Genomic DNA, 17,509 nt, shown 5'->3' with positions numbered 1-17,509 from the left:
GATTTTGTAATAAGTTTAGTTCTATTCAGTAAGACAATTCTCCTATGCATTAATTGAAACTTTGAACTAACTTTTGCCATTCATGAATTTTTAATAAAGTATTTGGAAAGGATTTATAAATCTAACCAAAAATTTGGGAAAATACAGGTAAAATATCAGCTTTGTTTATTTCCAGATTTCAGTTTTACTTTTTATACAGTTACTTTTAGTTCAGGTCTTGCAAACTAAGCTGTTTTGTGCTGTGGAACAGCTGCATTTGAAAGCTTTTGTTCACTATATTTTCACACCGCAAATGATGGTCACTCTAAATTCAAGATGGCGGAAGTACTTTAAACCCTTTTCATAGAATAGATTTGGGTGGGGTACATGACTCTATTTGTGAAGAATTAAAAATAATCTCAACTTCAGAATGATAATAGGTTAATACTGAATAAAATATATCAGAATACATAATGAATATGACTAAAGTAATGAAACATAGACAGGCTTCTATCATTGAATAAGATTGAAGATATCACCATCATAACAAACGGAATGCAATGAAAACGGAATGGAAAAGACAAGTTTACAGCATTCGAAATAAAAAAGGTTATACCCTATAAAGGCAAGCATAGCTATGTTTGCGTGAAAAGCAGTTGTAATGTTGAGCTAAATAGTTAAAACTATTGGCTCATTGCAGCTTGCTCATAAATAATCCAAAGTTCAAAATATCAGCGGCGATATTTTCTATTTTCATATATTTCTGGAGCTGTTTCTGCGATCTATCTGTTATGTCAGAATTTCACATGTTCAAATGAACATTCCTTAAGGCTAGTAACTTTCAGAGCTTCTACAATCAAACGTCTGTATTTGAATCAACACTTAGTAATAATCATTTATCATTAGGCAATTACCGTTTGAGTCAATATTATGTATTAAGCATTTTGCATTAACCTTTTGTCAATTAGCATTTTACTATTAACATTATGCATCGGCTTTCCACACCATAGAATATTGCACTTATTGCAAGGATTTGCCTCATCTGCAATATGTCAAATTAAATAAGGGTTTCTAAATGGCCGGTATTTGACATTGTGTGATTTTTATTACATACTTTCACTTACCTTGGTCTTGGAGTTTTATAGGGGTTTTGCGAAAACACGTTTATTGACAAATTTTTACTTGGTCACTCATAAAAACACACATGTCATTAAACTAATTACACTGGCCTAGAAGGACATTTCCCGGCGTTTACATTCTAATTGACAATACTAACCTGTCAATTAATCTGTATGGTGGTAATGCTAATGTCAATTTACAGTAATTTCGTAAGGTTTCATACTACCACGTACACATTTTTAAATAATACATAAATATATAAACAATACATGTCTTTTCATTGAAGCTAGCTTGCGTATAATTAACGGTATTAAGGTCATGAAATTTTGCGCTGCCCCCTTTGAAATAAAAACACAATACGTGTCTGAAAGAAAAGGAAAGAAAAAACAGGTATTTATAATAACATTATCTCGAAGTGAATTTTATCGGGGAATAAATTATAAAAATTGGCTAATGTTAAGGAGTAATAAAACAAGAATAAATAGGGTAAATCATGGCCCTCCAACACACTATAATGTACATGTACTCTCATGTTCCGGAGCAATGCCTTAAACCAAACAACTAACATCTAGATAGTTTTTCCTTTTTATTTGAACTTCCATTATTTATATAATGATAGTCATTAGCGCGGTACCAGCAAGACACGAATTTTCACTTGTCGTCAAAATGTTAATTCAGTTCCCAGTTCGTACATGTTTCTTCCTTTGCACCTTCGTACGGTAGAAACGGAATATATTTCATAATTTTCCAACGCAGCCAACGAGACGGAAACAGAGGCTTGTAAACTTCTTCACCCTCATTGTACAAGCCCGAGGGAGATACAGAATCCTCCCCACTTTCACCAAACATTCCTCTCTCCTTCCGCGTCCCTGTATAGAATATTATGAACGATGTAGTGGTAAATATTGTTTTGTAAGATATAGAGGATCTTTATTTGTTTTAGTGTAAGATTAAAAAATCTTTGAAGATGTAAGATATGCTAACCATGAGTGAAAATTAGTTTTATCTTACATGAAAACCAAACAAAATTTTCTTTTTATCTAATGTATTGAATAAATTTTACCCATTTGATAATTTCTTATCAGTGAGAAATATATATTTGATGTTTTCTTTACAATCTTTCAACAATGTAATAAATCGTACTTCGCGTAAATTAAAGAGTATTTAACGTGCTACAGTGCGAGTGACAACATTTCAATTATACTCAACTTTGTTTTGATGCGATATCTCGTTTACTTATAGTACAGCGGAAAACCCTGAATGCAATGAATAATAAGGATGAATGAAACTTGCTCTTCAAACTGAAATGTTAAGTTTTACCTGGGACTGTATTGTCGAGAAGGCAGGCTAAAAATGTTCCAAGTATGTTTGGATTCTTCAAAAACATTGACAAAAGTCGATCAAATTTCTCATGTCCTAAAATGTTGATAAAAATCAAATATGTACATCGCAGATAGTATTATGTACCATAAATAACTGCTGTGTTGGCTATTTATTGGGCCCGGATACATTAAGATAAACTTGCATTTTCCGTCGTTTATATGACTGAAAAATTGTTGAAAAAGACGTTAAACCCGAACACACACACACACTTGCATTTTATCATGAAAATTGTGTTAAATAGTGCCTCTTTATTACTGAGTCAGTGACTTAAAATGGAATTTCATTTTAGAAATGTGACGTAGGTGTATAGATGAAATGGTTACCTGTATTTACTGGTTGGTCTACACTGTGTGCCCACGTTGGCACCGCTAATCCCATACAAACAGACAGGCCTAGAATCGCTATATTTCTTGGAGACGACATGGACGTTACCTGACAAAATGATAAAACTTGAGCGTCAAGCATACACGTTTCCTCATAGAATACTTAACAATCAGCCGCTAAATAATCAAGAAAAACTGTAAATTAGTATCATATATACTGCTGAATTATACTGAGTATCCTACACTAAATTATTTAACAAAACAAATCATCTGAATTACAATTTTATTGTTTAAATATCATTTTCTGAAATGGTAAGGTGCCGATGATATATTGTACAAGCTGCTAGTCAGTCAGCTAACTTTCCAAAGTTTTGTTCTAATTTTAACTTGTCTTACGCAGCAATCTTCCTTAAGTAGCCAGATGTGTCGCTTCAGTGGCTAGCTGCTTAACACATGTTTGATTGAATATAATTTAACTATATTTTACCTCTAAACTGTTTATCATAACACCAAGGAATATGAATATAATTTAACTATATTTTACCTCTAAACTGTTTATCATAACACCAAGGAATATGAATATAATTTAACTATATTTTACCTCTAAACTGTTTATCATAACACCAAGGAATATGAATATAATTTAACTATATTTTACCTCTAAACTGTTTATCATAACACCAAGGAATATGAATATAATTTAACTATATTTTACCTCTAAACTGTTTATCACAACACCAAGGAATATGAATATAATTTAACTATATTTTACCTCTAAACTGTTTATCACAACACCAAGGAATATGAATATAATTTAACTATATTTTACCTCTAAACTGTTTATCATAACACCAAGGAATATTCCTACCATGACGACGTAAGCCCCTCCGAGAACAGGATAGGGTATAGTTATAAACACTGCCGAAAATTTACCAAAAATTCCAAATGCAATGTAGAGTATACCAACAAACGTAAGAACCTTTCTGCTAGCAACCTGGTTATAGAAATAAATCAAATATCTGTTAGAGTTACAAATATATCATTTCTGCTCAGATGGTTTATACAGAAAATGAAACTGATAGGTTGCTATATGATAAACAAAGTACTCAGTCGTTATCATTATTTATAAGCTTTGTCGTATCTTATACTTGCAAATAAATGGACTTAATGAGCTAAAACCAGGGTCAAACTAACTGTTGTATTCACCTCTATAAGTCTCTGCAAATGCGTTATACCAGGTCTATTTTCTATTAACGATCAACCAAAAATGTACTTTAACATACTTTACTGACTCCTATTGTACCAATTGTTTCACCATAAGTTGCTGTACCATGCCCACAACCGACAGCTCCAGAGATAAATGTACAGATGCCTTCTACAAGTATTCCCCTGTTTATTCCGTGTGAGGGCGGCGGCGGTACGCGGCATACTCTCGCTGTGGCGTAATAGTCACCGATGGAGTCCAAAATAGAGACAAATACTGCAGCGGCGAATGCTAATATCCCTGCAGCACTAAAACCTGGTGTTCCAAATTGGCCTAGATTTACAAAATATAAATATAATCTCAATGTTCGACATAATTATTTATCAAATATTTGACATTTACAAAATACTACATGTAGACACAAACTATGCAAAAGGATAACCAAGACAAGAGTATTTCAACGACCCCGTTGGTTTAAAACCGATTTACTCATTATGGTATATAGCTTTTGCATACATACCCCCAGAGACATCTGTAATGCATAACGTTTATAATGTTGATTTATTCCAAAAGCTTCAAAATGAAATTCTCTATTTTTCCGAAATCGGCGGAACAATGCTTTTAGGCGACCTTAATAGCAGGGTTGGTCAAAAGAAGGATTATATACAGTTTGAGCGAACTCTAGATTACGATCTGAATGACAATTTGAATGACATTCCGCCCCCGCGGCGGTCTCCTGATCAAAGATCAAACCGATTTGGCGACAATCTAATAGATTTATGTAAAGCAGTAAATATGTGTATTTGTAATGGGAGACTAGATAAAAATCCCGGAAAATTTACATGTTTTACGAGTAACGGAGAAAGTGAGATTGATTTGGTGTTGACTCAATATGCAAATTTTGATTACTTGTGTAATTTCCGCATAAGTGATTATAACTTGTTTTCTAATCATGCTACTGTGTCCGTCTCATTAAAAACTAATACCAGGCATGTAGAAAATTATGAAAAAACTTTTTCATACTCCAAGTGGAACGAGGAATATAGACAAGAGTTTTTAAGCTCAATTTCAGACAATATTGATACATTAAATACAGTAATCGAACAAATGGAAAGTAATGAGCTGTCGATTGATGAAGTTGTCCAGTCTTTTAGCGATTTTATATTAACGAAAGCAGATCGTTTATTTAAAAAGACAGTCACATTAAAAGATAAGGCTATGTTTAAACAAAACCCGCTTATCAATAGCAAACAATGGTACAACGACGAATGTAGACAAAAAAGAAACTTATACCAGGATGCGCTGCAACAATTTATTTGTAATCGAAACGATCAAAATAGATTAATATTAATTGAAAGGAAAAAGGACTACAGGTACTGTGTTAGGAAAAGCAAGCATATATTTGATATAAAAAGGTGTTCAGAGATGAATAGGCTCAGAAAATATAGACCCAGAGAGTTCTGGAATCATTTCAAATGTAAGAAAAAGTCAGAGGACAGTGATATATCTTTAAATGAGTTTTACGATCATTTCAAAGGATTAGCGTCAGCAACAAGTAACTCGAGAAACGAAGAATTCATTGAAACAATACGATCATTTGATGAAAACCAGGAAAACGGAAATACTAGCACAACATTTGAAGAACTAGATTTGCCGATTACCGTTGAAGAAATTCGTGCGGCGTCGAAGAAATTAAACCGGAATAAAGCGCCTGGAAGTGACTGTTTATTACCTGAATATTTTATTGAGTCTTTAGAGCTGATAATAACGCCTATTGAAAAATTATTTAATAAAATATTACAAAGCGCTACTTTTCCTGAACAATGGGCGAATGGAATAATTATACCGATATTCAAGAAAGGAGCGAAGAATGAACCTGGTAACTACAGGGGAATAACCCTTGTAAGTTGCTTTTCAAAACTGTTCATGTCAGTAATAAACAACAGACTGAAAAAATGGTCAGAACAGAATGATGTTATAACAGACGCTCAATTTGGTTTCAAATCAAATTTTGGTACTACAGATGCAATTTTCGTTCTTAATGACATTATTCAGCATCATTTAAGGAATAAACAGAGACTTTACTGCTTATTTCTGGACCTCAAGAAAGCTTATGATCTCATTGACAGATCCTCCTTGTGGATAAAAATGATAAAGAATGGAATAGATGGCAAATTGTTACAAATCATACGCTCCCTGTATCAAAATGTAAAATCATGTGTTAGACAATTTAATAACTTGTCGGATTTTTTCGAGTACGATATTGGATTATTTCAAGGAGAAATATGTTCGCCATTTCTATTTTCTTTATTCATCAATGATCTAGAAACTAGCTTGCAAGAAAACCTTAATTCAGGTATAAATCTAGATCAGTTATCTCTGTATCTAATATTGTTTGCCGACGACGCTGTTATATTCTCTGATACAATTACGGGATTACAGCAATCAATGGACAACTTAAAACGGTACTGTGATAAATGGAGCTTAACTGTAAATGTCGAAAAAACTAAAATAATGGTCTTTAGAAAAGGGGGCGCCTTGAGAAATTCAGAGAAATGGACCTACGATGGAATAGAAATAGAAATTGTTGACCATTTTAACTATCTCGGATTGGTTTTGACATCCGGTGGCTCATTTCGAACAGCGATTAGTACACTGGCGGGAAAAGGCTTAAAAGCAATAGGATCGCTCTACTCAATTATAAAAGATATAACTGTTCCGACAGAAATCATGTTTAATCTGTTTGACGCGTATGTATCTTCAATTCTATCATACCCAAGCGAAATCTGGGGTTTCTCAAACGCTGAATGTATAGAACGCGTACACAGAAAGTTTTTGAAGTGGACTTTTAATGCTAAAATGTCAACTAGCAACCTACGTTTGTATGGAGAATCTGGCCGTGTGCCGTTAATCGTTGAACGCAAAATAAGAATTATTAAATACTTTTTAAAAATACACCAAAGAAGAGAAAATTGTATATTGACAAATATTCTGTTACGCCAGTTAGATTTAACGAACAGAGGAATTGATAATTGGTCTCTAAAAGTGAGAAATATGTTGAACGAAATAGGATTTGGTGACGTTTGGATTTTCCCCAGTTCAGTGAACATGGACCAGTTTATACCAGTATTAAGGCAACGACTAAAAGACACATTCATAAATGAATGGAGAGAAAATATGAACTTCCACCCATCGTTACATATGTACAAAGAGTTAAAACAGGTGTTTGAAATGTCAGATTATCTGAAAATTTTGAATAATATAAACTATAGAAGGGCTATTCTTAAAATAAGACTGAGTTCTCATGACTTAATGATTGAAAAAGCCAGACATTCTGCAAACCCCATACCGAGACAGGAAAGAAAATGTGTTTTTTGTGACCTTAATGATTTGGAAGACGAGTTCCACTTCATTCTAAAGTGTAGCTGTTATGCAGAACTGCGCAAAAAATATATTAGTAAATATTTCTCTGAAAATCCAAGTGTTTTTAAATTCATGGAATTATTAAACTCGACAAATAAGAATACATTAACGAAACTTGCATTATATATTACTAAAGCTTTTAAATTAAGACAGTCTAATGTTAGACCAGATGTCACTTAGATATTAGTCTATTTATGTTCATTCGTGTTTTGAATATACTCTCACATCTTAAAATTCATACTTTGTGTTATGCTTATGTTAATTTTGATTTTTCTCGCATCTTTACATGAATATGTATTTTACGCATGCCAAAAAATTATGTTTATATGTTTTTTGTTGTGTCGATGAGCTTTTCATGCTTAAGACAAATAAAATTTATGTTATGTTATGTTATGTTATTAACTGCTCTATCCTGAAAGGGAAAGCAAAACTAGTGAAAAGTTCTGGTAAATGTATTAAACTTACCACAAATGGAAACTTGAAGCTAAGTAGTTTTTTTACTGTAGAACTGTGTTTAGATTGTAGTTACACCATCATGTTTGAAACAATATTACAATATGTTAAAGAAATGCACTGTTTTTATGTAAGTATGATCCATGTGACCTCTCTCAAACACTACCCAAAAGCTTGTACACCACCGAAGTACCGGATGGTGAAGTTTTTATAATATACAGGTTTATTATCATAATAGATGACTATAGTGTTCGAAAGTTGACCTGAACAAATAATCTTTTTAAAAAAGCAGTCGTACACTACCGTAATCACGTTCTGTTATATAGAAATATTCACATATTGGCTAATAGTTCGTTTTTAACACATTATGTACAAATACATTTATAATAATTTTGATATCCTACTCTCAGAGTTTACACTTGTTTCTTCTGATTGATGCGTTTTAATTACTTTAACAAACAACAAGTATGGAACCTGAACAATTGCCTATCACAGTGACAGAAAGACTGATACTAGATATTGAACATACGCTCATGTACATAAGACTTTAGTTAGTACTCTTATCAAACATTGTGTATATTGAATATATGCTTGTTTTCTTTTGACCTTAGTACTCCGGTCAATCACTGTGGAAACTAAACATCTAATTGTATACTTACGACTTTAGTTAGTACTGTGATCAATCACTGTAGATATTGAACAAATAACTGTATACTTACGAAAGAGTTCATATTATTAACAACCACCAGTTGTCGAAATCTACTAGCTCAGCTAGTATATGTATTTCTTCCGGTGTGTTTACTGTTTATAAAGTTTTCTTATTATGCTAAATCAGATCTTTATTGATAAACAACTTTATAACGATAACAAATAATTGTATACTTACGATAGAGTTCATATTAATAACAACCACCACTTGTCGAAATCTACTAGCTCAGCTAGTATTTCTTCCGGTGTGTTTACTGTTTATAAAGTTTACATTTTTCTTATTACGCTAAATCAGATCTTTATTGATAAACAACTTTATAACGATTTCGTCAGAAGGCATCAAAACGGCATTGGTAGGAGCACTATGATAGATCTGAAATGCTTTTTAAAGGCATTAAAATATCATGTTTACAAAATAAATTGCCTTTTTAAAAGCGTATTTCTATCAGATCCGGATTATTTTGACCTACTTGCTTCAACCCTTTACCTGGATATGGAAATGTAAACCAAGGATTATCGTATATGGCATTAACTCTGGCGTCGGTGCGGGCTTTGAAACTACCAGAGGACGGATCATTAGGGAACACATCGTACGCAGTCAAAACTCCACATATAAACCAGTTGATAACGATGGATATCAGTATCTTAAAGGGAAAATTTAAACAACATTTATTTTAACCAAAAACATTAAAGTTAAGTATTAGAATGAGCAAATATATTCCTTCATTACCAGAAAATGTGAATACATACCAGAAAATGTGCGTACATATCAGAAAATGTGCATACATACCAGAAAATGTGCATACATATCAAAAAGACTATATTCGTACACATATATAAACAGCGACCTTCTTCTATTTATGTTTAATATACGTGCGTGTTTTATCTACCTAAAGTGAAATTAACAGCAACTATTTGATGCAAGATTTACGTAAAATATAATAACCAAACGGTAGTAAAGGTAGCAAAGAAGAGAACGCAAGTACTTAATGCAATGTTTACAGACAAACTAATAGAACGTATCTAATAATTTGCAATGTTTGCATGAAATGAAACACACAAATGACATTAAAAACTAATAGCAATTATTTAATGCAAGGGTTACCAAAACCATAACAAAAGACAGTGAAATTTGACTGACAGCAACTGTTTAATGCAAGGTTTATCTAAAGCATAACAAACGAAAATGAAATTACACTGACAGCAACTGTGTAATGCAAGGTTATTATTATTATTATTATTATTAATATTATTATTATTATACCAGATTTATATAGCGCCCTTTTCATTATAAACACCTTCAAAGGCGCTTTACATATAGCAAACGCAGCCACACAGGGCGCAAAATTCATCCTCTACCAGTACAGACACAAAGCGATCTGACCAGAGGGACAGAGTGAGATAAAGTCCCCCTAACAGATAGAGAGAAATCATTTTAGATACAGGCTTGTCCAGCTAACTTAGCCTAGCTCTTTGCGAATAGACAGTCTGGTTCTTTAACGTGCCCGGTGTATAGCACCGATACACGCAAAGCCGTCTTTCCTGGGAAGAACCAGTACAGGCCTCTAGTTAGGTGGGGGACACTCACAGCATCTCAGAAATTTCCAGTGCCTGGACCAGGATTCGATCCCTGGACCTCTGGATTGACAGTCAAGCGTGTTACCACTAGACCACCGGCCCACGTAAATCATAACAAACGAAAGTAAAATTAGACTGACAGCAACTCTGTAATGCAAGGTTTACGTAGATCATAACAAATGAAAGTGAAGTTAGACTAACAGCAACTGTGTAATGCAAGATTTACGTAGATCATAACATATGAAAGTGAAGTTAGACTAACAGCAACTGTGTAATGCAAGGTTTACGTAGATCATAACAAATGAAAGTGGAAATAGACTAACAGCAACTGTGTAATGCAAGGTTTACGTAGATCATAACAAATGAAAGTAAAGTTAGACTAACAGCAACTGTGTAATGCAAGGTTTTACGTAGATCATAACAAACGAAAGTGAAATTAGACTGGCAGCAACTGTTTAATGCAAAGTTTGCGTAATATCAAACAAGCGAACGAAAGTAAAGAAGTAACAAACAACTTCGAAATGGAGAATTTGCAATTAACAAACATGAAATAGATGTAAAGGGTAATGTATAGTTCTGCATCCACCAGAATGGGACCTTACTGGTATGTTGCTTTTCCTACTGGACTATTAGCCTTTTTTTCTATTACCTAAATTATAAATGCCAAAAAAATGTAAAGAACTGTCAGCAACTATTTAATACAAATATAACGGCCAACCGATAGAAAAGAACTGTCAGCAATTATTTAATACAAATATAACGACAAATCGATAGTAAAGCACTTACAGCAAATATCTGATGCAAAGGATAACGAACAATTCTGCATCCACCAGATGGGGTCCATACTGGTATAAGCGTATTGTAGCGAGACAGGTAGAGAAACAACACTACAGCAACAACTGAAGTCCTTCAAAGAATAAAAGATGTAATATGTACTGGAATGTTATCAGTAATTATTAAAGGTGAAAAATATCTAACACTCTAAATTAAACATTTTAAATATTTCCTTTGAACATATTCGTCGTTTTATTAGATATACTAATAAAAACTATTCATGTAAATGTCCCAGATGTAGTCAAACGTTTGATAAGTAGTCAATAGTTATCACGAACCATAAGAAAATCCCTTGGAAGCACAGAATGCAACAATGCAAAATAATATTAGACTCGATTTGACTGAGATATAGGGAAATGTGTAACACATATCATGCTCCAGGTCACTGGTTTAAGTAATACTCAATCGAATGTACTCCTAAATCTCGAGGGGAATGTTTGTTTTCTCCTTTCTATGAAATAAATCGTACGAAACTGATATGGCCCAACTGACTGTCACAAATTGCAGAATTATCTTGATCAGAAAAATAAAAAGCAGTATCATCGTGGTAACAATGGTCAGCGGTCCAACAATCTTTATCAGAATTCCAACAAGTCCAAATCCGCCAATCATAGCATGCACTGCTCCTGCAAGCATTAAACTCCCTTGTAACTGAAATGTGATATATAGCATCGTTAACAATTTCTTTGACCTAAATATCTTGACGCTTTCCAATCTGGATTGGCACAGGATAATGCCGGCTGCCACTTCGAGCAAATATTGGGCATGGACGGACACCTAAGTAGAACCACCGACCTTCTTAATATAGTTGCCTGAGTCGGTTCCTCTTCAATTCAACATCCCAATGTGGTGCTTTAGACCCAACGAAAATAGGGGCAAGTAATTTAAGAACAACGAAATAAATGAGTCAACTACGGAGACCTCGTATGACTTTGAGCAAGTCCTAAACCTAAAGATTTACTTAGACCCCAAAATCATATATGAAAGTATGAACAATTAGTTCAAAGTATTTATTTAAATATACAATGAACATTTTAGTGTGTAAAAGCAATTATGTGTGTTTGGTTTAAAATAGTATATAATGTATAGTTAAGCAATGTTTAAGCGAGTAGTACTACTGGAGAAAATATGTTGTTATTTAAGTTTTGTTATCAACTTTATACATGACACTTAATTGTGAATCATGAGAAAGCCATCCAGCTGGCTTACGGAATGTCGGTGGTTCTACCCAAGTGCCCGCTCGTGATGAAATACTGCACGGAGGGGCACCTGGAGCCTTCCTCCACCATAAAAGCTGGAAAGTCGCAATATGACCTATAACTGTTTCGGTGCGACGTTAAACCGAACAAAAAAATAATTGTGAATCTAGCTCTACAAAACAGTTAGGTTATATACTTAGTCAGGTATCAATAATTATATGATAGAATTTATCACTTTCTTTAATGTACGATAAAGTGTTTGTGCATCAGAAATCAATTATTAGATATTAGTGATGCATTTAGTGGTTGTTTAAATGAATTGTGCCAATTAATGAATTATTAATGCATTACATAATTATATATATTACCGCTCTAACATTTGTCAGTATTCGGTCCATCGATTCTTCAGTTGACATTATATCGGTGAGATTACCCATAGTCATATTCACCGTCTCTGTTGCTAGAATAAACAATCATCACTGTCATTGGAAATGATATGCAACACAATGTCATTTACAAGTTTCAAATCACTTATGAGCCATTTGTAGCGTCTAAACGTCGACGTCCATTTAGCGGTTCGACCTCATTTCCGTATTTCATATATCATTGTGTATTTCATATACTGTCAACTGAAGAAGCTTATTAAAGCTAAACATGTTTTGACAAGACTGTGTTGGTTTATGAATTCACAATATCAAATCACTTATCAAAAATTATTCATATACTGATTTCGCTAGCTCGAACAACGGTCTTTACTTTTTAATTTAAGGTGTATGGTTTTAGTCGGGGTTTAGACACCAACAGAATAATAACTTCTTGGATGTGTAGAGAATGTCATTCCGCACATTATAACCAATGCCATTCAGATAAAATTATAAATATTTCATGCAAATTATGAATATATAAGTTGTCTTCGAAATAGATAATCCATAAAATCATGAATATATAAAGTATCAAACCTTTGAAATCTCCCGAACAAAACGTTCCCTCAAGGTCCGATATTAAGACTAAAGGTATAACAAACTCAGCGCCAGCACCTTGAAATAACGGTAGTCTGAAATAATAAAAACTAATTTAGATAAATAATAGAAATTATAAAAAGCAGAAGTAGAATAAATATTTATAAAATGCTTTTGAAAACATAGATCGAAATTTGAGTGTAAATGTTAAAAGACTCGGTTTGATTGAGTCTGTTAATTAGAGGTTATGAAATGTGCAAAACACCTTTTATGCTCCATAGCATCGGTTTCATACAGAAACATTGAAAGCTTCGGCAGAGCTCTTAGGCTTGTTGTTGTGATAGTTGAAGGAATATATAAGATGTCCCTTAAGGAGTTTAGAACTCAGCCAAGCTTAATCAATACAGGCTCGGATTAATTGAGACTGTAAATGAGAGGTACTGAATATCAAGAAAGCTATGAATATAGCTGAACTAGCAAGCCGAGTTTGGACGGACAGCAACACCAAGAAATGAAAATCGGTTTAAGACACGTCAACTCATCGTATATTCAATATGACAATGCGGCGCAAAAGCATAGATGTCCCTATGAGACACAAAATAAACTTCAATATTAGGACACGTAAAGCAAGTGTTTTGGAAGTTTTTCAGGTCAGTAAGCAAAGTATTGCGAACAACTAAAACAGCTATATTTTTAATGAAGTATGTCATTTCATATTAATTTTGATAGAAATTTATATGTTTTGAAAATTAAGGTTATTAAGTTATTTCACCTGTTAAGCTTTCAGTAACATTTGCTTTAAAAGATTTACATTAAATAACCAGATATACATCTAAATAACAAAAAAAATCAATCGGGTGTAATAGATAAAAGGGGATAATTAAAAAAAACAGGAATTAGTATGGTTTGCTATTTTTGTGTACAAGATAAATAATGGCTATACCTAATTCCAAATAAATTCATTAGTAGTGTAGTTACTCCGCTCATAAACATTGTTGAACTAAGTAGCCTTGCCCTGAATACATCATTATTTGAAGCACAGACAACTTCTGCCACAAGAAATGATACAACAAGTTGTCCAGTCAAGTACGCCAAGCAATGCTGAAATGTAGACAAGATTTCATTACAAGCAGCTCAAAACGCAAACAACGTTGAAACATAGGCAAACAAATGCTGAAATATCGGCAAGCTTTCCCGTCAAACAGCCGTAACAATGCTAAACTATAGACAAGTGTTCCCGTCACGAAGTCGTAACAATGCCAAAATATAGAAAAGTGTTCACGTCAAGCAGCAAAAAACAATGCTAAAATATATACAATTTCCAGAAAAGCTGACAAAAGTAAGGCTGAAATATAGGTTAGTATTCCTTGCATGCTGACATACAGTATTTACTTTAAGAATGACAAAGGAAAGCTGAAATATAAATTGCTGCTCATAGTTTACCCGTCTGCCGTCTAATAGTTCAACGTAAACAAACTCTCGCCAGGGGCCCCCGTGGCCGAGTGGTTAAGGTTAGTGACTTTGAACCACTTGCCCCTCTACGACGTGGTTTCGAGCCTCGCTCAGGGCGTAGAATTCCTAATGCGCTTGAGCCATCCAGCTGGTTTACAGAAGTTCAGTGTTTCTACGCAGGTGTCCGCCCGTGAGGAAACTATAATGACGGAGGGCCATCCGGGGTCTTCCTCTACCATAAAAATTTGGAAAGTCGCCATACGTAGACATAGTACTAGAGATCAATCAACGATACAAATAAAAGTCCTAACTTGCATTTATCTATGCACCTGTATGACACCAGTTAAATGGAACAATAAATTAACTTTATGCTTAAACGTTTGATGATAAGTCATTTCATTGTAATGTCAATTTTCAAAGTAAATATTGAAGAGCTTTTTCCTGTTTTTAAATATAATGTATGTTGTTGTATAAGTTTATAAGTTCATTATATCAAAATTTCGTCTTAAATAGTGGGTCTCAATTTATTTTATTACATTTAAAACATTTTCTGATGTCATACAATATGCATGTATTGGACAACTATTTCACAGTTCTTCCCACTGTAATCCAGTTATAATCTGGGATTAAATATTTATCAATGACTTGATAGCAGGACTATCTGCAATAGGGGCTACATGGAAATTGAATAAGAAGTTTAAGAAACGGTTTAACTACATCCTTAAAATTATCATATTAATACTTTAGGCAATACTTAAATGTTATATCTAAACACTCAATGCTAGTTTTCTTGTCGTTTTTTTTTTGTAATTTAGAATGTTAGGTACTATGCCTACCATATGAGCTATAATTGTGTAGGTGAGACGTTAAACACGGAAAAAAAAATTTCATCAAGTACATTCAGGGGTGCTGACTGATATATTTCGCCTCATGTAGGCTATGAGACTATATTATTATCATTTACTGTCAATTCTCTTCAAGAATTCCTCAAAGTTGCTTAGTTGATAACTTAATCAGTGTTAGTCGCGAACGGTAGATGCTTTCAAAATGGTACCGAATATGAAGTTTTAGTGATAAGAAGGGAAGTGCTCTCTTTTTAATAAATTACTTTCCACCTAGAAATATTTAATGAGATAAATAAAACATTTAATAATACTCGTTTCACCAATATGAATAAAAAATGTCTTTCAGAATAGATTTAGATTTGAAAAAAAAACATCCATTTTAACTTGCACTTTTTTTGCAGTACAGCAACTGTAATTTCAAACTTATTTCATATAAAAGGGGTGCATTTTTAACTTTCAAAATGAGCCAGTACTAATTTAGTAAAATAATATGTTTTTTTTTTTTAATATGACAACCGATTTTTGAAACCTGCATAATTATATACCAGACATACAATTTTATCGATTATTTTCAGAAATTCAGTTTTAATAAAACAAGCGGAAACTCTATTAAGAATGCGATTTTAACTTGCCGTTGAATACAATTGCTAGCAAAAAGCGGAAACAGTAATGGTACTTACGGAAAACATGTAGCATCCTAAATGAATACTAGTAGTTGAATTTTAAAAGTGAGAAATTAGAACGAATGTGAATTACCTGAAGTGCACACGCAATTGTGACGTGTATTGGTGGATCTTCGTTGACGCCATAAATAATCAGCTTCTTAGAAAAGTCGTTTTCTTCTATAACCTCATCTCTCCTCTCAGGAACAGTTATACCAGTCTCACCAGAAGCCAAGTTATATTTCGTCTCATTGTCATTTATTTCTGCAGTTTCCTTATTTAAGTTTTCAACACACGCCTTGGTTTCGTCACCTTGATCCATTTCTCCACTAGATAATCTGCAGCTGATAGTAAACCAGTTGTGATATGCTCTCTACTGCGTCTTCATTTTAGCCCTCGCTATTAGTTCTATCTCATCCAATTACAAAGTCTCCTTCGATTCAATCGTAAAACAATTATGCATGGAGACTATATAATGATTAAGTTAGTAAACCATGCTGCGCATAATGAAAACATTTTCGTCTTATTATGATAATCAACGAAGATTTTTTAAATACCTAGACCATTGGGAGGCAGTGTCATTACAGTATCTTTCATAGATTTACCTAATGCTTGTTATTCATGGACACTTCTTGATGAAACCGAAACGTTGCATTGCATTTCTAATTAAAACAATTCATTTTTTTTTTAAATTTTAGATAACTTTCGTTGACCTCATCCATATGCAGTTAAGTATGTCAATGATCGCGGATGACTTTGGTTAACTTGTATAAAGGCTTTAAAAATGTCTTAAAAGAACACATTGGCCAAATGTAGGCCAGTATATGCCTGAATGGAAGCAATAGGATACAGTTTAAAAACAATTCAAATAAATGAGACATTTTAAAGTCGAAGATAATTTTACCGTAACAAATATAACGATGAACTCTGGTGCAAGTTTACAGAATTACAATAACAAAGTATTTGTATGTCTAAGAACAAAGTATCCTTACAATTTATTCCGTATAAACTTTTACGAGTTTTACTGTTTTAAAGTGTTTAAATTCTCTTTCATTTTAAAACGTTGCCGCGTGCAAGCCAAGCAAACTGGAAAAATGAGTACCGTAGACAAAGGTAAGGACAACGGCACGTTTACGATAACAAAAAATGTGGAAAAAGAGGCCCAAAAAATAACATTTAACATCCAAAAGAAAAGTCATGTTCCACGCACACAATCCTTTTCCAACCCTTCTCTAATCCACTACCATTTAGGAGTGCACGTAAGACTGCATGACTGACGTACTCATGACAAATATGTAGACAAAGTAATAAATGACATAGAAGACAAAACTAACATATTAATGAGCCCAGACGGGCATCACCTTAGAACAGTCACGTTGAGAGTTCAA

At 33.4% G+C, this 17,509-nt stretch overlaps 1 protein-coding gene across 1 annotated transcript; it reads right to left on the bottom strand.

The window, feature by feature from the left end:
- Positions 1-1,671: 1,671 nt before the first annotated feature.
- On the bottom strand, positions 1,672-16,646 carry LOC123532761 (solute carrier family 23 member 1-like). The gene is made up of 12 exons (XM_045314326.2): positions 16,216-16,646; positions 14,106-14,263; positions 13,163-13,257; positions 12,572-12,663; positions 11,474-11,655; positions 10,957-11,077; positions 9,080-9,236; positions 4,088-4,341; positions 3,634-3,798; positions 2,805-2,913; positions 2,419-2,514; positions 1,672-1,967 (listed from the first exon to the last, which is right to left on the bottom strand). The coding sequence occupies exons 1-12, from the start codon at positions 16,441-16,443 to the stop codon at positions 1,768-1,770; spliced, it is 1,857 nt and encodes a 618-aa protein (XP_045170261.2). The 5' UTR covers positions 16,444-16,646; the 3' UTR covers positions 1,672-1,767.
- Between the last annotated feature and the right edge of the window lie 863 nt (positions 16,647-17,509).

This window comes from Mercenaria mercenaria, chromosome 11 (genome assembly GCF_021730395.1).
Source record: "Mercenaria mercenaria strain notata chromosome 11, MADL_Memer_1, whole genome shotgun sequence".
NCBI classification, from domain to species: domain Eukaryota; kingdom Metazoa; phylum Mollusca; class Bivalvia; order Venerida; family Veneridae; genus Mercenaria; species Mercenaria mercenaria.
Note: the sequence above shows the minus strand (reverse complement) of the source record. Positions and strands in the feature narration are given on the sequence as shown.